Genomic DNA, 26,340 nt, shown 5'->3' on the forward strand with positions numbered 1-26,340 from the left:
GTGTTTCCATCCATAAAGTCAGTTTTGGCCATGAAAAGAAAAGAAAACTGAATGATATATTAGAAGAAAAAGTCAGGGATAAGCAACTTGATTGGGGATTTGAGTATAGGAGAAAGGTCAGCGTGAAAGACAGGAGGGAAAGTGGGTTCGAGAGATTGCATAGAGCTTTGTATGCCAAGCTTAAGTAGGAAGGGAAAACCCAATTAGATTTTTGAGTAATGATTAATTAGTCAATTTTTTAGTTAATTTTTGAGATGTGATAAGAAATGTGCATTAGAAAGGTTCATTTGATAGTAGTGTAAAGGATAGATTAGAATTGAGAGACTAGAGAAAACTAGTCTGGACACTAGATGATAATAATAATAATTACTGCAGCTAACATTTATATAGTACTTTAAGGTTTGAAAAGCCCTTTACATAAGTTATCTCATTGATCCTCTCACTAGCCCTGGGAGATAGAATATTTCTATTTTATAGATAAGGAAATTGAGGCTAAAATTGATTAAATGACTTGCCCAGAGTCAAACAGCTAGTAGTAAGTGCCTGAGACAGGATTCAAAGTCAAGCACTCTGCCATTTAACCAAATGATCTCTAGCATCCCTAAAAATTCTAAAAGTCTATGATTCTATAGTGAATTAATTCTTTCCCTCCCTAGCCCTGCTAATTGGGATCTGTAACTTTTGTCAAAGTACAACACCACGGGTCGCTGATTCCTACCCCAGTTCCTTAGTGTGTCCTCTTGCTTAGAATTACTTTGTATTGTTATGTATATATTGATTTTTCCTAATTGTTATATACAATATATCCTCCAAGCTATAAGCTTCTTGAGGGCAGAAATTGTTTTCTTTGTTTCCCTAGCACCAAGACAGCACCTTACATGTAACATCATGTGCTTTCTAAATGGTTATTGAATTATGTGTATTTTTAGCTTTTTATTCCTAATTATAAGATGAAAGTATGTGAACTATTAAAGGAATTTCATGGGATTGCAACTTTATCACTAGAAAGGTACTCAGAGGGAATCAGATCCAATTCTCTCCTTCTACAGATAAAGAGACCAAGAGACATTAAGTATCTTTTTTCATTTCTTTTTTAAAATTTATTCATTTATTTTGAATTTTAAAATTTTTCCCAATCTCGCTTCCCACCCCCCACACCCCACAGAAGGCAGTCTGTTAGTCTTTACATTGTTTCCATGGTATATATTGATCTAATTTGAATGTGATGAGAGAGAAATCATATCCTTAAAGAAAAAAAAATAAAGTATAAGAGATAGCAAAATTGCATAATAACTTTTTTAAAAAGTAAAGGTAATAGTCTTTGGTTCTTCAAATTCCACAATTTTTTCTCTGGATATAAATGGTATTCTCCATCACAGATATCTCAAAATTGCACCTGATTGTTGCATTGATGGAATGAACAAGTCCATTAAGGTTGATCACCACCCCATGTTGCTGTTAGGGTGAACAATGTTCTGCTCATCTCACTCAGCATCAGTCCATGCAAATCCCTCCAGACTTCCCTGAATTCCCATCCCTCCTGGTTTCTAATAGAACAATAGAGTTCCATGACATACATATACCACAGTTTATTAAGCCATTCCCCAATTGAAGGACATTCACTTAATTTCCACTTCTTTGCCACCACAAACAAGGCTGCTATGAATATTTTGGGGCAAGTGATGTTTTTACCCTTTTTCATCATCTCTTCAGGGTACAGACCCAGTAGTGGTATTGCTGGATCAAAGGGTATGCACATTTTTGTTGCCCTTTGGATATAATTCCAAATTGCTCTTCAGAAAGGCTGGATGAGTTCACAGCTCCAACAACAATGCATTAGTGTCCCAGATTTCCCACACTCCTTCCAACATTGATCATTGTCCTTTCTAGTCATATTGACCAGTCTGAGAGGTGTGAGGTGGTACCTTAGAGATGCTTTAATGACATTAAGTACCTTCCCCAGGGCTACCACCCTTTGCTGAGTCAGTTTTCAAAATCAGGTCTTCTGCTCCAAAGTTCTACATTGTACTACACTTAGATTTTCCCTTCTGAGGGTGGGGCATCAGGCAAGAGGTTAATTAATATTCCTTAAATCATACAATGCTTAAGGTCAGCTAGACAAGATTTAAATGCATTTTCAATCTTCTGGTGTGACTGGACCACAGTTCTTTCTGATCCCTAATCTTGGTGGTCCCCAGTTCTACTGGGAAACATGAACCAGGGACAACTATTTGTAGGTAAGGAAGTGAAATGGGGAAAAGATTAAGTGTTCTATGACATATTTCATGCTTTTTTGTTAACATGCTAATATATTATATTTTCCTACCATAACCAGCAGTATTTGATGCCTTGGTTTACATCTTTGTGTCTTTATTTCTTCTACCCATAGAATTAATTTTCCTAATAGAGGAGTATGTTGCTGAAGCTTATCTATTCATTATCAGGAATTTTAAAGAATTTGGTGAAGTTCATAATGATAACACTGCACAGCAGGGCTTTTTTAAAATCAAGAATCATGGACAAGCTTTGAACATTTCAGTTTGAAGTATTTGCTTATAAGGGAGCAGTCATCTGTAATCAATTTCATTGCCACATATGCTTACCTTTCTTAAGGCCAAAATAAAAGAAGTATTGTATTCACTACATAGTAATATAAAATACCATGGAAATTCAGTTAAATTCTGCCCTCTACTTTTTAGAAGGTACCAAATAATTCTGAAAATATTGAATCCCCAGGTTAGCCAAATAGCTATATTTTCCTAGGTAGGTAGAGGTCAAGCTTGGATGGACAGACAAGTAATGGCATTTTCTTTCCCTTCCTGTGCAAAGATGCAGTCAGTATTTGTTAAGTTCCAAGTGCTATGATACAAAGTCAAAAATGAAACTTTTCCTGTCCTCAAATATCTTATATCCTATTGAAGGAGACAATATGGTCACAACATCCTTATGAGGCTGCTGCTATTAGTATCTCTATTTTACAGATGAGGAAACCAAAGCAGACAGATGTTAAATGACTTGTCCAGGATCAAACATCTAATAAGTGTCTGAAGCTAGATTTGTTTTCAGATCTTCCCACTTCAGATCCAGCAACCTATCTACTATGCCACCTAGCGTCTCAAAAGGATGACAGTTTGCAAAAAGTGTGACTGAAAGGACCTATAGAATATTTTAAAATCATATTTTTGTTGCCTTTTAAGAAACTCTTATAAAACACAGATTGCCTGACCAGGTCTTTTGAAGGGTTTGGGAGAATCTGACTGGTCCACTAGTATTTTTGTTTCTGATGATAATATTTCCAGATTGAACCCCTTAGTTCCATATTCATTTGAGTCTCCAGGGTCCTAAGGCCATGTACTACTTGTATCTTAAACGTTTTGGAGTTTGGAAATTGTGAGGCTTAGCAGCTCATTCTTTAAAACCAGGCAGTTCTTTATTTTTCTTGACCTTTTTTTCCCCAAGGGGGAACAAATATTATAAGGGTTAAATTCTCATTGTTGTGGTAATTATATTTTTCTCTTTGTCTGGATTATTACTCAAGGGAACTATTTACAGTGCTTAAGGAAATGGAAACTGATCTGATAAATTGAGAATGATGGCCAACAAGCCAAGAATGTCTCAAGTCTGATACAGACTAACTCAGTGACTTGTTTTAAACAGGTCATTTGCTAGAAAATATATTTTTCCCACATTCTCAATGAAAATGATAAAAATAATATTACTCTATTCTTCCTCTGAATTCCCATATCTTCTTATCCCTACCTTTCTTAATGTAATTTTATATTCTGTCTTGTTTTATACTACACACCAGAACTCCTCTCTAGACTGTAATTTCTATGTTAATAAGGAACATAACCTGATTTTGGTCATATCCATAGTATCTATAAACCACCTTCAGTGGAGGTTTTTGGCTTCTATACTCTATTGCACAACTGATGGTACCTGATTTGCCAACCCAGGGAAGACAATGAAGGAACATAACAATAAAAGAGTATTCTAAGAGAATACCATGTCAATTAGAAGTACCCAGAGGCAAAGGTAGGGATTCTATCAAGGGAGTAGAAAAACTAAGACATTTAGTGAAATTATGGGATATCAATTAGTTGAGGATATGATACCACAAGTGAAATAGAATGCTGTTAATCTTGACATTGATGTTATAAGTTAAGTAAGAAGAAGAAAAAATGGAATTTCAGGAATGATTGAACAAAGGATCTCTTCAGTGAAGCAAATGAAAATGTTGATGAAATTGATTTATTGTGCATCCAAACAAATATAATTTCATAGGTCATATAGGATTTCAGTGTTCATGATGAATATTTGCACAAATAGGATGGAGAGAAAAGCTCTAAATAAGTCAATAAGACCCTGCAAATGAAATGAACATATACTTTAATATTTAGGGCAAAGGGACATAGGAGAGAATAGTGAAAAATGTTAGAAAACATGGTTTGGAAGTAAGAACAGAGAAAAGTTGATATATTACCCTACCTGTATAACTAGGAATTTTTTTCAAGAAGCAAGTAGAGGCAGAGACATGATATATCAAATAACATCACTTTAAAAATGAAATAAATTGTTTTAATAGACAAGAAATGACTAACTATCAATGTGTCATTCATTTTCAAGTCACTGTTAATGCACAATCAAATTGTTAGAGCAAGGATCAAACTTAATAACAAAAGCATTTTATAGCACTTTAATGTTTGCAAAATATTCTTTTATTTGATCCTGACAAAAATCCTGGAAGATATTGTTAGTTGTTATTATTATCATCCCCATTTTATGATGAAGAAACTACAGTGGATAGAGCTTTTGATTTGTTTAGGGTCACCCAGGGTCTGAGGCTGTATTTGACCTCAGATCTTCCTGACTTGAAGTTTGATGGTCTGTTTTCCCTGTGCTACCTACCTCAAAATGAGTAAGTACATAAGGACAAAGTCACCATTTCCTATGGAAATTTAATCAATTATATATACTCATATAAAAATGCTCCAAATCATTGATTAGAGAAATGCAAATTAAAACAATTCTGAGGTATCACCTCACACCTATCATATTGGCCAAGATGAGAAAAAGGGAAAATAATCAATGTTGGAGAGATTATGGGAGGATTGGAGCATTTGTGGAGTTGATTGGGGCTAGTGGAGTTGTGAATGGATCCAACCATTCTGGAGAGCAATATGAAACTATGCCCAAAGGGCAATAAAACTGTCCATTCCCCTTTGCCCCAGGAATTCCAATTCTAGGTCTATATCCAGAAGAAATCATAAAAAATGGTAAAAGTCCCACATGTTCCAAAATATTCATAGCAATTCTTTTTTGTAGTAGCAAAGAATTGGAAATTGAGGGGATGCCCATCTATTGGGGAATGGCTAAACAGTTATGGTTTATGGTACATGAATACTATAGAATATTATTGTTCTATAAGAAAACATAAATGGTTGGACTCTAGAGAATCATGGAATGAGTTACAAGATCTGATGCTGAGTAAAGGGAGCAGAACCAAGAGAACAATATACACATTAAAAACAACATTGTGAGAGGATCATCCTTGATGGAAGCAGCTCCTCTCAGCAGTTCAGAGAGCTAGAACAACCATATTAGACTGACTATGGATAGTGCTGTCCCCATCCAGAGGAGGAAAAACAAAACCAAAAAAAACCCAACCCAAAAAACTTCAGAATCTAATGAAGACTTTATAAAAAAATCTCATATGTACTTCTTTCTCTTAATCCTAATTCCTCATACCAAAAATGACTAATTTGTAAAGATATTTATCAAAAAATAAGTATATGCAATGTTAACCTGACTGTTCACCAAGGAGGGGTGGAGTATGGGAAGGGAGGGTGGAAGGAAATTTTTGTTCCTTAGAAATATACATATGCATACTGGAAAAAAAGGAATTTATTCAATTTATTCAATTGCCACTATGAGACTTAGAAATTGCTCAAGACAGAAGACTCTTGATCTCCTTTCCAAGTGGAGGACAATAATTGCTTAGAATACAAGAAATTTACAAAATCTTAAAATGAAGGATGGATGAATATAACTAGTAATCATTTATTTTTTCAGTGAGAAGCCATGGAGAGAAACAAAAAGTTTATATACAGTTTGGTAAGAGACTCAACTAAGCCAGATAATTCTTAGGGCATTTGAAGATAAAACAGGAAGGACAATGGGAGATTAAAAATAGAAAATGATCTCTAAAAATAACTATCTTTAGCTCTTTTCTCCATCAATGATAGTCAAAACACTACATTTGGACTTATATCACACTCCCCAATATGCTTCATGAGGAAGTAGAAATATCTCTAAAGAAAACAAAGATGGGAAGAGCAGCTGGACAAGGCCAAGGCAACCAATGTTGAGAGAGCTGAGGACTCAAGTCTCAAGATGTCTGAAAAAAGAGGAAAATGCCAAACATTAGAGTAACAAAAATCAAAGATTTTGTTGCCAGAAAAGGATAATTGATGAAATATTAATGTGACACATTCATTAAATGTTTTTGCTACCATAATGGAAGATATCAACATATTGACCAATAGGGAGAAGGATTTCCCAAGGTGATAAGTTCCTATAAATGTGGATGTTTCTGAATAACATTTTGACAATTAAGACATGCCTTCACTATTTTAGAGCTCTGAAATAAGTTTTATAATCACTCCAAATTTTGTGTTTGAATTGTCTACGCAATAAATAACAAAGAAATTGAAGAATGCCTTTTATCCAGACTGTGACAAGGAAGCGATCTCACAGAACTGGTTCATCAGTGCATATATCTTATATAGACATTGTAGAAGATTCGTTGGAGAATGTAGTCAAGAGTCACATAGGATAAAATATGAACAAGGCACATCTGATTTGCTTATGGGATAGAGTATTCATAAAGATGAGCTCACAGTTCCATCAAAGTATCTTCTTGGTAAAGTAGTCTAGGCCTAGACAGCCCTCAAGTTGTTCATTTAACAAATGTTTATTGTTCTCATATAGTACACAAAATACAGTACTGAGTGAGACTACAAAGAAAGTTAAGATAGTTCCTGAAATAGGCATCATGGAGTGCTTAGAGCTTAGTCAGATACTGAAAACTCCAAGGTCATCCACGGTATTCCAGGACATTACCAATCATCTTCTGTTCTGCCAGTGTACTTCAATGACTAAGGAAGAGAGTATGAGACTGATGATTTTGCACAACTCTGCCTCATTTAAATCCAATCCACATGCAAGTCATCATCCATCAATCACTATTTTATCTCATTACCATACCTTGTCATTGATCTTCTTTGAAAATAATGAACAAGCATAATCATTATAACAACTGAGAGACTTCAATAGATACTGAAAATAAAATCATAGAATTAAAATGTAGAGAAAGTTAGAATTTGGAAGATCCAAGAAGTCATTCAGTCCTGCTCCTCACCAATTGAAGGGATATCTTCCATAGCATCTTTGTCTAATAATGGTTATGTATCATTTTATCTCTGCTTAAATAATTCAAATGACAGCAAATCCACTATTCTTGTTATTTTTATATTATATTATAATATAAATTTATATTTAATATTTATATAATATAAAATAATTTATATATTATACCTATTTTGTTATTGGATTTATATTCAATTATGATGTTAGAAATTTCTAGCTTGATGATGGAAAAAATAACTATAAATATATATATAAATTATAAAATAAAATTAAATATATATAAGAACTTCTTTTCATGAGGTATTTCACAATGGGAGACAGATAATTGGTTATTTTGAAAAGATGTGATCCTTCAAACCTGAAAATCTTAATAGATTTGTATTATCTGTGATGTATGCCAGTGACAGCCATCTATTTGTGATACCTAGGTTTTAAAATTTTTGATAAATATTTATGATTCCAGTGTAGTAAGCAGAGAAAAACTTTATAAAATGGAGACAAATTTATTAGTTCAAATAAATTGGAAATAAGTTTAAATTTATGGCAAATATGAATTCTTTGGCAGATCTGTGATTTCATCGATGTGGACACTCTCCTCCATTAATGCATATTGAAATTCAGTTCATTGTGTGAGACTCTTGTTCTTGTCTTCTCATAAAACAAGTTGTTTTATTCTTGAAAAGTGCCATGTAGTTCCTTCAAAGTATCATTTTATAGAAGTGGTCTAAGTAATCATTTGATAGTGGTCTTGATGAGCTTCTCTGAAGTTGTAGCAATCATAGTTGGTAATTAGCATCATTTTATGGAATGCAATATGATTGTGGAAAGAATACCAAACCCTGAGTTCAAATTTACCATTTACCATTTCAAAATTACCATTTACATTCTTAGACAGCACTCAAAATCTTTTTGGACCTCAGTTTCTTCAACTGGAAAATTAGAGTCTTAAAGTCAGTTACAGCTCTTGCTCCAGTTAACTTCTTTTCAAAGTCTCTTTAATTTTTGCAAATAAATGTGCCTCCCCTTCAATTTTATTTATATTTTTCATTTCATTTATTTCTTGAAAGTGCAAAGGAAGATTTGCCCATCCACTTCGGCCCAGGTTAAATTAATACTATTTTAGAAGGAGTGAGTTTTTATGATACTTAAGTATCAAGAAAAGAAGGAGGAGGTTAGAAAGACTGCTCAAAGAATCAAACATTTTCAACCAAGTCACCAAGGGGCACTGACTTTGTTAGGACTTTCATTGGAAAGTGAGATTTTTGCCTAAATGGTTACCTAGAAACAAATCTATCATTGAGACACTTTTGAAATAAAAAGTAATTGAGAGATGTTTTGTTTTTTTATTTCAGGACCTCCTGGGAAACGTGGTAAGAGGGGCAGAAGAGGAGAAGCTGGTAAGCTTGAGTTTTTGGATTTTGTCATGTATGAATTTGATTTCTGTGTGTAGTCATCAAGTTTCATTTAGGCATCCATGTCTTCCTATTATATTCTTTTGCTGTGTTGGTTTAGTAAGTGTTGTCTTATCTTGTGTACATCTAAATTTATTTAGTTTTTGAAATATTTTCTTCTAGGTTGTGTTTTGTGTAAGGCCCCCCCCACACACACACACATAGATTCATTTGTCTATGAATCTGAACCTAATTTCATTGTCATAGGGGAGTCCCATAAGAAAACTCCCTCTGCTAACTATTTTTCTACTTAGTCTTAGAGAGTTGCTGGGAAGCAACAGATTAAGTGATATTCTGAGAGCTAATACTTGAACCCAAGTTTTCTGACTCTGAAGTTGTATGTCTTTCTACTACCCTAGGGAGCCCCTTGAAAATATATATGTGTGTGTGTGTATATATATATATATATATATATATATATATATATATATATATATATATATATATACATATATGAAAATATACATAATACATTTGTATATTTATGAGTAGGGATGCAATACAGATAATCTGGTAAAATGGAGGAATATATTATATTCTAAATATCTATAAATATAGTGTAGTATATTTACATACATGCTTGCATAGTTTTATTTTTTAATATTTATTTTGGTTTTTTGTACATTTTGAATTCTGAATTGTGTCTCTTCCCTCCTTCTCAACCCTTCATTAGAGAAAACCATCATTTGATATGGATGCATCAAGATTTATTTCTATATATCAGTTATTTCTCTGGATGTGGATAGCATTTTCCATCATAAGTTCTTTATACTTGATTTGAATGTTCACAAAATTCAGAAAAGTTTAGTCATGCAAGTTACTCTTGGAACAATATTGCTATTACTGTATACAATGTTCTCTTGATTCCACATGTTTCACTTTGCACTATTTCATGCAAATATTTTGCATGTTTTTCTAAAACCAACCTGGTTGTCATTTCTTATAACACAATTGTAGGATATCACAATCACATACCTTTACTTATTCAGCCATTCTGTAATTGCATATAATTATGTAAAGGAGAAACCTATATAATTATTATAATCATGGTTTGACCAGATCATCAGCACATGATTTTTATTTCTTTGCTGTTATTTCCCTCAAGTTAAGTTCACTTTGTCCAGATCAAGTTCAATATATTATATTCTATTCTTGTGCAATAAGGTTGTGATATAACATGCCCTAGTGTGCAGTTCCGGGTCATGTCCCTAGGGAGTAGTCAGTAAATGTATGCCCTCTGAGTCAATTGTCTCAGAACAAGGAGCATACTTCTCTGAAGGAAACAATGCTGTTTTCCCCAATCTAAATCTTTCTTTTTGTTTTTTTTTTTCTTATTCTATATAGTGAATTTGAAAATATAATTGCCTTAGTCAAATTCTGAAAAGAAAAGGGAGGCCTAGGCTGCTTGCAATATGATTAGACTATTTAATTCACCAGGTTATTTTTGACATCATGTCAACTTTAAAGACTTGGAAGACCTGAATCTGGGATAATCTCGTTGTTTTTAACAGAAAAATAAAGTAGGCCCAGAAAGATCAGGGAATTATTAACCTAATGTCATGGTTTTTTAGTGCCAAAACTGGAAATAGAGCAGTAGTTTCCTGAATCTCAGTCTCAAACACATTCAGTCTCGTCAGTCAAAATGAAGCAAAGGATTAAATGAGTTTCATGAGAAGACTATTTAAAGCATTGTTTTGTCATCCCATTTTACTTAGGCTATTTTCAAAGGGATCAAATTATGTCTTATCAGCTTGTTCCCTTTTGTTTGAAAGATGAAGGGGAAAGCCATTCTAGAAAGGCAAGAAAACATCAGTTCTTTCACAGTAGGTTCCAGAATGCTTAAAAACATCAAATAGCTGAATATCAAGATGTTGGGAGCAATGATATCATCTAAGACAAAATTACAACTGGTTCTATTTGAGACCCGCTTTGTCCTTCCCCAAAACCCCAAACATTATGAGGCATAAAAGCTAATGAAATGTCATTGATTTGGGTATTATAGTTTTATCACTTAATAATAATTGAATAATTAGAGTTGTTTTGCAAGACTTTGGTAGTTTCCTCAAAAATTTTTTATTAATCCACTGAATCAAAATAATTGGAAATGCATACAAATATTACTTCATTCAGTGTGACCTTTGCATAGTATGTTTTTTATAAGTGAGTCCTGGGAGGGGAGAGGGAGTGAGAATGAGGTGATGAAAGGAATGTTTCATGGAGTCAAGTGACCATTAAATTTGTCCTTTTTGGCAAGGGAAGGTAAGATCTAGACTTGAGTATTTTGTCCTAATGCCAAAGTCAAATATTCAGAGTAAAAAAAAGTCCACAATTTTGTAGGCAAGATGAAATTGAATGCCTGAATATGTGTTTAATTGGAACTGAATGAAAATATTATATATATATATATATATATATATATATATATATATATATATATGATATTTCTGAAAATAGATTCTTATATTCAGTATTTTTTGGCATGGCATATGATTTCATGAGAATATATAACTGCTGAACAGAATTGCATATGTGTTTGAAGTCTTTATAGTGCTAATATCTTTACCATAAATAATAGCTGTAGTAGGTTGTTTAGGGGAACAACATCTTTATAAGTGATCTAAAATGTAGATTGCTGATTTGGCCAATATTTTGTAAATTTTGTGAAGTCAACATTGCTTCTCTATTCCTTTATTAAAAAGAATGGAAAACAAATACTTCTTTTTAATCAGATTCCCTTCCCTATCTGAATTCTCCTTAGTACATTGCAATTAATCCTTATTTCCATTATAAAATTCAAGTTCTTGAGATGTGCTATAATCTTGTTTTTGATATTTTACATGCTCATTTCTACATCTGTGTGAACTAATTCTTTCTTTTTTGTCTTCTTTTTCTTCACAGGTCCTCCTGTAAGTACATTTGATACATTTTTACTCTTCCACATTAATCTGGATTGTGACTGTCTAAACATTGTTAGAACATCACTGCGGTTCAACAGATCATATTTCAATTAGAGGAAAGGTGGTGCCATTTTTTTTTAAACAATGACTGCCTCTGGAACATCTGAGCAATTACTTAAATGCATATCATTGGAGAAAATCTTTAAGCACATTTTTTGTTGGAGTAACCTTATAGGTAGTATTTTGGAAGCAAATAATCTGTAAGTATTCTCACAGTTTTTCAGTGCCTTTTTTATTTTTGGAAAGTGTTACTTTTGGTTTGGACTCCATTGCCAATAACTCACAGCCCTGAAATTCCATGTTTTCTTTTCCACAAAAATCTCAAAGCTCATTTCATCTGTTTAAACTAGTATCTGAAATATTTGCATTTGCTGGTCTACCAAATGGAGATAACAATGTGATCTTGAAAATGATATCCCCTGTAGACGCTGTCCAATACTCACTCCTAAGGCAAAACTCCTTTTGAAGTGAGTTGGAGTTTTTCCTGTACAGAAACTACAGAACTGATCCCTCCGAGAGTTTTTCTTGCTTTTTTGTCTTATTTGAGTGGGCTAGATTTGTATAGTTTCCAGCCTGTTTTCCACTCACTGAAGTGGATTATCTTGTCACCTTTAAGTTGGATGTGCTTTTGACTAATATCTGGATATTTGCTGCCTGACCCACTGGGCACTGGATATTTACAGTAGCAACAAGAGTTGGCCTTGAGATACTTTCACGTCCCCAAAAGCTAGTTTGCTCTTGTGCTCACTGAGTACACATTGGCAACTCATCTAACAGGATGCCTTGGTCCAGAGAGAGATGGAGGCTTAGTGAATACTAGTTTTCTTTATTCAGAGGAAATGTTGGCTTCCCAAATATCTTTTGCAGTCTTCCTGGAAAATTCAGAGTTGGAACATAAATCATGAGAATGATTTTTGTTCTGTAACTGATTTTTAGCTTTCCTTTAATGGCAGGCAGATGGTATACTCTGGGTCTGTAAGTGTTTCCTCCTAGGCTTCAACTTTATACCCCTGCAGCTTATACTAGAAACAAACCACTATTGCCCAGAGAGAACTCTGGAGATTCTAGCTTGAACAGAAGGTACAAGGCTTCCTTTCGTGGCCTCCTTTTGTAGCCTAAGTGATCCTTAAATCCTAGTACATTTTCATGGTCACTTACAAGTTTCTAGTATTCAGGTTTGCTTCCCAACACTGCAGACAATTGCTAATCTTGTTTCCTTCAGAGTGACTATTACCCTTGATCCCATGCATAAAGATTTCCATTGTTCATTTTACATAACATTTCTTTATCCATCATAGCCCTTCTGTAACATGACTCAGAGTTATTGCCACATATTTAGACATACCATGGGATTAAATCACATCCCTTAAATCATAGCAAATATATAAAGTAAAGGCTGGATCTACCATGCTTAACATGCAATGTGAGTATCTATCTTAGTCTGACATCTGTGATTTCAAAGAGTTGGGTTGTATTTGCAAATCATATTATTAGCTGAAATCAATAGTTCTTTTATGGCTGGGAGAAAATTCATGCTGCTCATCTAGCAAGATTTAAAAGCAATATTGATTATTCTCTGTTAAAAGAGAGCCTTGCTACAAGGGGTTCAGGCAATAAAATACTACATAAGTGAAGCTATCTTATTCAAAAATAGTGCTTTGACTAGTTTCCTAATTACTTTGTAATTTCTAGTTATAAACTGCCTTGGATGAAGTGTTCAATAACTGAGTTCTAATCCATCACAAAAAAGATGGGAGAGGGAGATTCTGATAATATTTCTTCTTAAAAGTGATTTATTAAGAATGGCAGCTAGTCTCATATATATTATCTCATTCCCCTTCCCCAACTGAAGAAAATAAATGAATTGTATCATCATTATCACCACTATTTCCCAAGACCATCAAACCAACTTACTAAATGTCCATGTGTACTTGGGATCCACAATATAGGCAAGCCAGAGAGGAATAGGATCTTAGAGGCCATCTTTCATATCATAGATAAAGAAAATGAGGACCGGGAAAGTGAAGTGACTTGTCCAAGGTCACACAAGTAAGCTAGGACACAGTACATGACTAATATATACTGGAGATGAGAAGTGTCAGAGACAGCACTATCAGTGCTTGTCAGTGAATAAGTAAATTCTTATTGAGTTCTTTCCACCTTGTAGCAGATGACTTGGATGATTTTCATTCTTAGTAAAGATGCTACAAGTTTTTAACATTAAATGCCATGGGGGGCACCTAGGTGGCGCAGTGGATAGAGCACTGACCCTGAGTCAGGAGTACCTGGGTTCAAATCGGGCCTCAGACACTTAATAATTACCTAGCTGTGTGGCCTTGGGCAAGCCACTTAACTCCACTGCCTTGCAAAAACCTAAAAAAAACCCCAAAAAACAAAAAAAAAATTAAGTGCCACGAATACTTTTTTCCAGGTATGGTTTTTAGAAAGTTCATTTGAGGTATAACTGGCTTCCCCACATTTGTTCTATTCTTGCCTTTCTTTTTAAAAATAATCTAATGCTTTTGTCACAAAACACAAATTGTTTTTTTGCAAATTATAAGATTCTCTCTTCTGAATGGTGATTTTTACTCTCACAAATGTATCACATGGGAGGGAGCTTATGCTGATCAATTTAAGGTTTTTCAATGTTGCTATTGCTGAATTAACCTTTAGAGAAAGATCTCCTCCTTACATCAAGATCCCTTTTAAAGATTTCTTACAGCTTGTGCCAGTATATCCTAGTGTATTGAGAATGATTCCAAAGCATCATGTGAGATGTTCAGTACTCATTCACTTCTCATTTGGGCTGTTGGAGCATGAAGTGAATGCCAAAATCTCATTGGAAGTTTCCTAGGAGGAAAAAGCTTCAGAATGTTCTACCCTTTGTACATGCAAATCATAAGATCAGAGATTTAGAGCTGAGAAGGACCTTTGGGAATCATTTCTAAGCTAAGTTATTCCTTTAACAGGAGAGAGGGACAATTCTTTAACCAGACTGAAGGACAGAGAAGTTGACAACTTGCCCACAGAGCCAGGATTCAAAACTGAATTTTTTGACTCCTTGATATGCTGCTTCATGATGCCAACTCATAGTTTTCACTCAGTTGTTTTAGTCATGTCTGACACTTTGTGACTCCAATTGGGTTTTCTTGGGAAAGATATTACAGAGTTTGCTATTTCCTTCTCCAGCTCATTTTAAAGATAAGAAACTGAGGCAAACAGGGTTAAGTGATTTGTCTGGGGTCACCCAACTAGTAAGTATTTGAGATCATATTTGAATTCAGGAAGATGAACCTTCCTGACTCCAGGACCTGTAATCTATCCATTGTGCCTAAGTTCTAAGTAACTAATTATTACTTGTGAAGATTTCTAACTTGATTCTTCATTGCCTTTTGGAAAAAATACTCTCCAAAAGAGCTGGAAAAAAATTGACACCCTAATACATGATATTAACTCTTGACAGCTTCATATTTTTAGGACAAAAACAAATTTTGGGAATGACAAGACATAATGGATGCAAGTGCAGCTATCATTGTGTGGTATTTAACATTTTTTCCTTTATTCAATTTGAACATTTTTGCATATTGAGATAATTGTTTGTTCATTATAACTCCAAACAGAACTGGTATTGAATCCCACATTTTCATATACTCCTTAGGAAGTCATTCTACTTGCATTTGGGGACCTTTGTGTCTTATAATCCTATTTAATTTGCTTAGCTCAATGCATTTTAAGAAAAGTAAATTGCTATCACAGGGGTCTTAGCAGTTGACCACGAAAAGCAATTTTGTTATATTGTATGTAATTTAGAGTTAGGCAATTATCAGTTTCCCTTTTCTATCTTTCTTTCATACAAATGTAACATACAACAAAATATTATTCCAGAGGATTTGATGTAAGAATTTTGATTGTCTGAACCCCACAAGAATATTTACCAGAATGAGATCTGACAGACCATCATGTTGTCTGATTTCAGAGTTAGTTAAGATATACTTCCTGCTTTTGGAGATATGCAAGCACAATGAGTTTCAATGGAGATAAAAAATAATGGATCAAATTTTTTTCTAAATGCTATCACAACTTCAAAATGGAGCTAGTTTCTCAATAAGCATTGACCTTCTGTATTAATTCTGTAGAGTTAATATTCCCTTGCTCGCATATGTTTGAAAGGAAGTTCTCTACTCATTTTCACAAGTCAGAGGAATAAGCAAGTCCTGGGAGTTTAGCCAGAAAAGAGACAGGAGCCTTGTTGCCACTGATTTTTTGATGCCTATCAGTCTTCTAAGTTACATAGTCATAAGAGACTGACAGCAATAGGATGTTATTGTTGCCAGTGTTGAACATTCTGAGGTGTGAAATATGACTCTTTCGTACAGTCTGTTCTGCCCTATGTACCATCAACAATTGTCAACTAGTTTGAATTGTAGACTCCTGGTGACAGATGTAAGAAACAGACATGATCCAGCTATGGGCATAAAGGTTTTTTTGGTCTATGTGGCAGATGAATTAGGAAGGAAAATTCTCTTTTTCTTTCTCTCTCTCTCTCTCTCTCTCTCTCTCTCTCTCTCTCTCTCTCTCTCTCTCTCTCTCTCTCTCTCTCTCTCTCTCTCTCTCTCCATCTGCCAAGGCTTTAAGTTAAAGAGTTCTGATTACTGTATTTCTCTGAATCAAGAAAAGTTGATTTAAAATTCAGAAGCAGACACTTTCAAGTTTTAAAATTCACTGAATAAAGGTTATAAGCAACCAAGTGGCTCGGTAGCTGGAGCACTGGATTTGGAGTCAGAAAGAAATCTTCCTGAATTCACATTTGTCCTCAGACATACTAGCTGTATGACCCTGGACAAATCATTTAACCCTGCTTACCTCAGTTTCCTCACCTATAAAATGAGCTAGAAATGGCAAATCACTCTGATATCTTTGCAAAGAAACTTTCTTAAGTTAGACATGACAACAAAAGAAGGTTTTGTATTGTTTCTTTTTTCTTTATATTATTTATGATATCCTGCTTTGTCCTATTATCTGATTTTGCTAAGCCTTAAGATCAGAAAAAATTAGATGAGGAAATTGAGAGCCAGGGAGATCATGACATCATCACACAGGAAGTAACTAGCAAATGCAGAAATCAGATCCAAAATTTTTACCTTTAAAACTTTAGTCTCTATGTGATAGAAAATTGTGACCCTCTGAACCATAAACCCTATTAAACCTCATGAAGATTATAGTTATTTTCTGAAGAGTATAGTAGCAAGAGCTCTACAGAGGGAAGGAATATCAGAAGCCAAGTATTTCACTATACAGATAAAATTAATATCCAGAGAAGGAAGTGACTTAGTCAGGTAATAAATAAAGTAGCATTTGAATCCAGATCTTCTAATTATAAAACCAGCTCTTTTCCCATTGTACAGTCACACTCTTTAAAGCAAGGAAGTCTGACTTTAAAACCATGCTCTTAAGTTCTATGTAGAGAAAAGAACCCCCAAGTTCACAAGAAGAGAGAACAACTTTTAAACAATAACAATAATCACTGTTATTTATGTCATTTTTAAGTATTTTGCAAAATGTCTTATATCACCTCATTTAATTAATGCACCTGGTGGTTAGATATTATTATTACACCCATTTTTGGGAAACTGAGGCACAGAGCCCAGATTCATAGAGCGGTATCTAAGTCAGGATTCATACTCAGATCTTTGTGACTCTCAGTCCTGAGCTCTATCCATTGAGTCATCTAGGTCCTGAGTCCTTTCTCAAACAGACAATCTTTCTCCTGATATTTGAGTAGACATAGTGAGGATTTAGTAGTTTAATATTCATTTAATAAAAAAAAACCTTATTGTTGATATCTAATGTCAGATAATTATAGTATGGTAGTGATGATGAAAATTTTTTCTTTGTATATAGAGAGAATATTTTATGAAGTCTGGTTCATAACTTAAGAGCAATGATGTGACAAATGTTTAACATCTAATTCCCTGGTGTAAAAAAAGTAAAAGTAATACACTTTTAAGTTTAATCTGTATCATTAACATTTTCTTCCATTACTTTCTTAAGTCTAGAAATCAACAAAATGTTAAAAATCAAGTCCAATTTCTGTGCTATTCATGTTCTCATAATCATATCTCATGAGTTAGTTTGAGTTAACTAGTAAGTTTTGTTATACAAAGTGCCTTCCTTGTAAAAGACTACCCTTGGCAGAAGGGAAAGGAGATGAAGGAGGAGGAATTTCATTCTTAGTAGGTCTGAATATTCCTGCTTCTTCTGAGCACAGCTTTAGGCACAGTATTGCAGGCTTTTGAAAGACCATTGGATACACTACTCTTCTGTCATCTATATGATGATTTTATAAATTATCAGGTATATAATTATCTAGCACGCACACATACACATATAAGGTTTGGAAAGAACTTTATGAATATTATCTTATCTGATCTTCATAACAAATCTATTATTATCTCTATTTTACAGATGAAATTGAGACAAACAGAGGTGAGATGACTTGCCCAGAGTCGCACTTAGTAAATGAAGCAGAATTTGAACTTGGGCCTTCTAAACTCCAGAGTTAATGTTCTAATCACTGAAGACTTTGGACTTTCAAAAAGGCACCAAAGTTTCTAGATAAATCCAGTCGAGATGGCAAGAGAAAGAAAGAGACTGGGAGCAGGTTGGGGGGAGAAATAGGGGAGGAGATATTAAATTCATGAAATCTGTATGGGTCCTTGGTTAAAAGAGCATAACCACCAGGTGTCACAGAAGAGCTAGGACAGTCACTTTAGGATACTCCCACATTGGCACATTCTCTGGAAATAAAGATAACAAGGAGAGAGTGAACCTAGTGATAAATGACATCCCCATTATCTTTTTTGTATCTTCCATCATGATCATTTTGAAGTGATCCTAGCTGACCTGTCAGTGTAGGAAAGTGCTGGGCTTCGCCACCTGGTTGATAAAATGCAACATGCCTCTGCCACTGCTTAGGTAACATTTGGTCTTATTCTCAGATTAAAATGAAATTTAGAAGTCCAGGAATGAGAATCCTGCATTTTTCCCCATGGGTGGATGGAGACTCCACAGATTCAGATGATGCAACATTGGCATCTCAGGCAAAAAGTTTAAAAGTTAGGATTCTACCCTCCCATACCCTGCCCCACAACAATTCAATTTTCATATGACAGACTCCTGGATTCCATTTGGGAACACCAGTTTTTAAGTATGTGTGCAGCATGTTCCAACTCATTCAGAAACAGGAAATGCCAAGGATCTCTTGTAAGAGAGAGACAGGCATATATACCTACAGGGGCATTGCCAGAGAGATGGAGAGCCCTTTTCTCCATGTAACATTTTTATAACTGGGGAAGTCTTGTGAAATAAACATCAAGGGAAGTCTTGAAAGGGAAAAAAATAGCCCAAAGGGAAATTAAAAAAAAAAGCCACATGCAGACTGGGCAGGGGCTTGTAAGGGATGGGAGGTGGGGGGAAGGGGGCTATTGTTGCTAGGAAGCCAGCTGGCCTGAATTTTGCCCTCTGCCCATGTGGTCTCAGTGATGGCAGTGAAGTTTATGAGTTGAGTACTTTAGGTTACTTGTTTTATATATCAACTAGCAACATTCCTGAAATGTTGAATATAGAGTGATCACCCTGATTGTGTGGTGGATAGATAAGCTCTTATTAAACACCAGCTATGGGCCAGGTAGTAGTAGGAGGTATAAAGACAGGCAAAAGATAATCTCTTTTGCTCTCTGCTCTCAAATTGCTAAGTATAACTGGGTGGATGATAGCCAAAAAGCTCTGTAGAATCCTTGACTTACCACATGTAGTGCTGAAGGTTCAACCCTCTTCTTCTGGTGTCTTTTGTCCTAAGGTTACTTGTCATTTACTTTGTACAATTTGTATATGCCTATTTACTTGTAGTCTCCACCATTAGAATGTAAGCTCCATGGGGGCAAGAACTGTTCTTTACTTTTTCCCTTGTTATTCTCGGTGCTTAACACAGTACTTGAACATAGATAAGGCTTGTTGATTGATGTTCTAGAACTAGTTGTTTCAGACATTCAGTATTTAAAAATACTTCTCTAAACTGGAACCTTAAAACTTTTAGGAGATTGGCTTCATAGGGGAAACATGTATGTTGGGGAGGGAGGGAACAGGAAGGATAAACCAAAGTAAATTATCAAAGTTTTAGGTGATGATTAGTTGAAGAGAAGGTATTTATTTAGGTGTGTGGTGTAAGCAGTAAGTGAAACAAGAACATATTGAAAGAGAGTTGGCTTTCTTCTAGATGAGAGTTACAAGTGGCATGTGGGAACCACTTCCCTAAATAGAACCTTCTCAGTTTCAAAGCCCCTTTCCTGTTTCTTGTGTGAACACCTGTATATCTTTTCTAATATCCAATCTACCCTACAGATGAGGTGTCAAGCCACTCTTCCCCATCCTGCCAATTTGGGCAACATTCTTCGCTGTTCTCCTTTCCTCTACCTGCTTCCTAGATAGAACTGTTTGCCTAAAGGCCATCTGGAGATGTTACAAGAGGCTGTCTCCCACCAGATGTCTCTGCCTGGGGCTTTCTGAGCCTGGTGAGGCTGGTAGAGCATGGGCTTCAGATATTCTCTATACAGCATGCTGCCTGCCATCTGGAAAATGAAGTAAGCCACAGAGAGCCTCCCTGGCTTGGTTATCATAGGCAATGCTGTCTGGTTTGGGTTTTCATGATTCTGAAATGGAAAAATAGATGACTGCAATCCTGGCACAAGCTCTTTGCCTTGTACCAGAGAACTGGAGAAGAATCAAGATTGACCACATCCCTTTGGATTAGCAGGCTCCTATCTTTTCCAAGCATGTTGAGTTTCTCCTAATACATTTTAGAAAGATATACTATTTACTGAATCAGATATGGGAAAATATCACCCTTCTGCCTAGGTTTTGCTTCAGTTCTCTGTCAGTCAACAAGAATTTATTAAGCTAAGTGCCTCTATTAAGCACCAAGGCTATAAAGACATGTTTTCCAAGAACTCATACTTCAATTTATTTACTCATTCAGAGGTGGAGAATTTTTTGAATGTAAAACACTGAAAGACCAGAAGAGAAGTTGGGAGACTATCCCAGGCAGATAGGTGATTTGCAAACCAAAACAATATCAAAGTTTTTTTCCTTAGGTGTTAAATATGTTATTTATCTTTTTGTTTTAGTTTTTTTTGCAAGACAATGGGGTTAAGTGGCTTGTCCAAGGCCACACAGCTAAGTAATTATTAAGTGTCTGAGGCCGGACTTGAAATCAGGTACTCCTGACTCCAAGGCCAGTGCTCTATCCACTATGCCATCTAGCCAACCCCAAATATGTTATTTATCTTGAGAGAGCTATGATTAAATCATTATTAATATATCTGTTAGCAGAAAGATAGGACCTGGAACTGTGACTATTTGACATAGGAAACTCCCTCAACTAATAAAAGTTGACGTGAAATTTATAGTTCTAAAGAATTTTGGGGGGCAGAGAGTAGGGCACTGATAAATTCACACAGCCAGGATGTGTCAGAGTGGAGACTGATTTTGTACAAGCCAAAAATAGCAAATTTGGTTTGTTGACTAGAGGTTTTTGTTGTCTCTGTATAATCTATGTATGTGTGTGCATGTGTGTGTTTACGAGCATCATTTGGAAGCTCCACCTCCTTCCTTCAGGTTTGCCATTTATAAAATCACTACCATACTTGTCATTATTTAAAAGGAAAAATAGAGGACAAATGTTTTAATCAATATGAAAAGATTTCCTGTGAACTTGTTTTTGTAGGAAATTATCATAGCTTGAAGGTCTAAAAGGATGATTGAATTCTAGCTGACACTATATTATAAAGGGCTGATGGGCAGACATTAGATGCAGCTATTGTTCTTATTCAGTGGTTTCTACTTTGATAATTAATAAGAAAGAAGAGTAGAACTAGGGACTTGACCAGAATGACTGCTTACTCCTGTTTGGATCTATGAAGATAGGATTAGCTTCGAGTTTCAAGAGACGGGAGCAGCGAATCCATAAGACTTTCAGTTGCTTACATAGCAAAGTCTCTCATGGTATCTTGAGTCAGTCTGGGCAGGTGTGGCCCTTTCCCCAAGAGGTCTGAGGAAGTATGTGCCAGGCAGAAATAGACAACATTGACTAAAGGGTCCATAGGCAGTAGCCAAAGGAATCACTAATCTGTGTGTGCATTCTTATCTAACTTATTTCTGACTTAATGAGTACACAAGTTTGGTGCATTTGTAAAAGAGTTATTTTTTTAACCAACTACTTTTGATTCCTTCTGAATATAGAATGGATAAACACTCTTGTCTGTGGACCACTTAAAGTCACTGTTGCTTAATCAGAGCTAACTATCTCCTTATTGAACTTTATGGGTGCCATGGTTTGTCTGAGAATCACTATTAGAGCAAACCAAGAGACTATATTATAGCCTGGCATCTGCCCTTGATTTGTATCATTTGTCTGAATGCCAGTAAATTATAACTATGTAAGTTCTTTGTAAGCAGTTGCCTCTCCCTTTCTTGAATTCAACTAGACTTCCTTCAAATGTTCAAAAACATTAAGGATGTTTACTAAGAAATATTATGAATATGATATATTAATACTCCAAAGGAATATTCAAAAGATCATGAACTTAGGGAAAAAAATACTGTGGACATATCAAGAAAATCACTGTGAAAATCACTGACATTCTGAAGGAACTTGATGGAAAGATTTTTGTGACATTTCAAATATAACACAAGTGATTCAAAGATCATGTTATTCTCTCATGAGCAGTTAAAGCATTTAATATTCTTCAGCAATATAGTAATTACATAGAAAGGCTCCATTTCTTTGTTCTTCCAAAGTAGTTATATAAAATTCTTGTGATTATTGGACAACTCCTAGTTCAATTCTGATTCTGTATATTTTATAGTTGACCAGTACTTTATCCAAGGCCTTAGATTCTATTTGAATTAAGTTCTGTATTACAATGAAGGAAATCCATTCCCTTTCTCTAATTACTATATACTTTCATATTGGACAGAATATAAACACCTCAAATTGTTGAGTCCAAATTATTTCTACTTCTTCCAAAATGTCTTCAGTAACAAGCTTCTTCTATCATATTATTAACATCACTTCATATTTTATCTTTTTCCCTCCACCTGCCTTTATCTTTATCCTAAGAACTGTCAACTTAATTAACTTCACGTGAATGACCTAGGTTTTTATTTTTTTCTTTGCTTCTATATCATTGAGTTGCAAATAATTCGGAAGCTAAAAAAATAGTCTACAATTTTAGTCTTGGAAACAGTTTTAGGCCCTAGTTCCTTCTCTATCCTTTCTTCTTATTAGGAAATAAATAATAAATTGTGTCAGTGATGTTATTCTGTAAAGGTACAATCACTCACACAAGCATAGTGGAATCTTAAGCTCAGAATCACTGCTTTAAAGCACAATTTTTGCTTTGTATGTGATCATGTGATGAAAGTCTTTCTGGAAGCTTATGTTAGTTACATCTACACTACAGCACTCTCCTGAGGATAGAATTATACACATCCAGGAGACCTAAACTGCCCAAGTTCCATGGATTTTTATAGGATACATGAAAGACAGAATGCTTTAGTCCCTGCCTGGTGACATAGTTTTATGTTCATATATGTAATTTCATTCAACCATAGTGGACACAATATTCTGTCTCTTGATTTGAATTTGTGGGAATTATTACATCTTGTTTCCTTACAGAAAAAGCATTATTAACAACTATTTGGCACACAATTTCAGGTCTTTTCACTGGTGAAAGTGAGCATTGGAAGACTGAGTTAAAAGAGTTCTTGCAAAATAAAAATACAGCATCTCATGGGTTGATAGACCTTGCCTTACCATTGAAGTCCTTTTAGAAACTTCTAGGAGAGGTTATGCAAAATACAGAATCCCACTGGTTGACAAATGAGCTGATGTATAGACTTTAAGAGACCTACCTTCACCTTTTAGGAAGTCCTATAAAAGTCAATGAGCAGGTTGGGGTTTTTGGAATGATGAACAGTAGTCAAAACAACTACCTGGGTTGACAGAGCAGTAGAAGGGCAGGTCTGGCCAGATGCTCATAGTCATCTCCCCATGTTGAACAAAAATAGCTTTCAATGTATTTGAGTCACTTCTAACACACTGGGCTTCATCACTATAACAAGGAAAAATAAGAGTGGAGGTCCTCTAGTTAGCTTCCTATGATTAAGGAGATGAATTTATAATCTGTAGTTCACGGCTCTGAAGTCTACTATCAGAACTTATAATCATCATCTCTTTGGAATCATATCAAACTGATTAATATTGATTAGAATTAGATAAGGGTTTAATAAAATGAGTCCAATTAATCATCTATCACACATATCACTATTTTTGTTCCCCATTAAAAAAGGAATTATTCATTTTTATATATCTTGAGTTTGATATTACTATTGAAAGGAAAGAACTTAAAAATGCTAACAAGTTTATACTAATTTCAGACTATTTGGACATACATATTTATGGAAAAAATGACAAACTTTTGCATCTAATATAATTTGTAACAAACTCTATGGAAATTATGAGTATTGTTCTTGTCTAAACAAAACTTCAAGGTGAATTAGCCAGCATTTCCACTCATGATTATGAGATTTATAATGAAAAAAAATCAGTCAGTCCTTTCTTAATATCCATTAATTTTTCAGGAGCTAGAGCCTAGGGTCCATCCAATCATTCATTTAGCAAATATTTATTAAGTGTCTGCTATGGCCAAGACAACAAGGTAGTAGTACAATGTGTTTTCAGTAGTAGCATAATCGAAGCCACAGTGTAACTTAATCTACTGCTTTAAACTGTGGTAATCACTAACATGTAACCTACCATGGAAATAAAGACATTAAGGAATCCTCTTGAGCACTTGCTGTGATTTATTGTCTTTTATTCCATGGTCAATAAATTAGATTTCGCAGACACACTAATAGGCATTCCTTCTGGAGAGTTTTGATAACAGTCAAGGGGGTGGTTTATGAAAGGGAGTTTCTTTTAGAACTGAAAATAATGTTTTGTCAAGGACAAATGTATTTTCTCAATACTTTCTTCTTGTTGGTCAGTGAGTAGCACCAACACATGGCCCCATATTGAAATCTAGATGCAGAGTTGCTTAGATGAGGAAAAGAAGGTGTTATAAAAGAGGATCCCCCAAATTTCTATTTATGTCCTATTATTCAATCTAAGAAAAATGTGATGTAATAGAGAGCCATCCTCAAGTTCATAAAGACCTGGGTTTAAGTCCCATGGGGCAAGTCACTTAACTGCTCCCTAAGACTATCTATTGTAAAAGAATCGCTGCCCTGCATTGACAAAAGGAATTTCTTCATCTTGAAGTGCCCTATTATTTCCAGTCATCCTGTTCCATAAATGACTTTTGGACCCAGATGATGCCAGAGGAGGAAGTGAGTCTGGTGAATTTAACTCAAATCCAACTCACTTGCTTGTCATGGCATTACCTCCCTTATGTCATAGTTTTCTTCTAGAACAAAGGACAAAGATCAATCAATCAATCAATCAATCAATCCCAGTAAAGTCATGGTTCTTGTTACTTGTCTTGTCTCCTAATCAATATAAACTAGGTATCACAATGATGCAGCTTGTATTGACAATGTAGGATTTTTTGCTATTCACTTCACAGATTTCTGATTTTGTTGGGATGGTTATTCCTTCTAGCAATGTAATATATATATATATATATATATATATGAAATCCTTGTATGCCTTAGTTGATGATCTTAGAAAGTTTCTTTGCCCCTCAAATTTATCTTTGAATCACAAATTACTCAACCTGCTTGTTCTTAAAGCTGTAACCAAGGAATAACTAATTTTAGCTTAATCTATCAAGGGAATCCTTGTGATATGAATGAAAATGGATATACAAAATACCATCTTGCCTGAACACATAGGTAAATGTAGGCATAGGCTCCAAAAAGTACCAATTTGGATGTTTAATTTTAACCTTTAGTTTTTGCACTTCGGATTTCTTTCCATCCCTTGTACAAATGGCACCTTCATAGAAGATACACTTGTAGTTGATTTGGAACTTAAAGATCAAGGAGGTAGAAATTGCAATTGTTTTGAAAGGAATGGATCCCTCCCAGGGGGGATCCTATGGTCAAATAAAATTTTCCAAGTCTGATCCAGAAATCCTAGAAACACAGAATTTCCAGAAGTGTTAGGGACCTTAGGAAAGTATGTAATCCAATCCTGATATTTTAGAGGGAAGGAAATTGGGACTAGTAGCCAATGGAGAAAGATAAAACAACATGCTATTACAAAAAAAGTAAAATATACCAAAGAATTGAGTAAAGGCACAGCAAAACAGATTACTGATGGGTAGGGTGTGACTGAATAAATAGGTCCATTTCTATGGAGAGAGGGTGTCTTTCTTCAGAAAGTTTCTGGAAAAGGGGGTAAGGAAGAAAACTCAATTCATCAAAGTCATGATGCCACATCTGTT

The 26,340-nt window shown here is 34.9% G+C and overlaps 1 protein-coding gene across 1 annotated transcript in view; it reads left to right on the forward strand.

Annotated features, from left to right (window-relative positions):
- COL25A1 (collagen type XXV alpha 1 chain) overlaps positions 1–26,340 on the forward strand; it is a 551,557-nt gene that overhangs the window by 295,020 nt on the left and 230,197 nt on the right. Inside the window, exons 3-4 of the mRNA XM_074228733.1 lie at positions 8,781–8,825; positions 11,778–11,785. Of these exons, the coding sequence (XP_074084834.1) occupies positions 8,781–8,825; positions 11,778–11,785 (53 nt within the window). The remainder of the gene's footprint in view (positions 1–8,780; positions 8,826–11,777; positions 11,786–26,340) is intronic.

The sequence above is a fragment of the Macrotis lagotis genome, chromosome 3, assembly GCF_037893015.1.
Source record: "Macrotis lagotis isolate mMagLag1 chromosome 3, bilby.v1.9.chrom.fasta, whole genome shotgun sequence".
Taxonomy (NCBI): domain Eukaryota; kingdom Metazoa; phylum Chordata; class Mammalia; order Peramelemorphia; family Peramelidae; genus Macrotis; species Macrotis lagotis.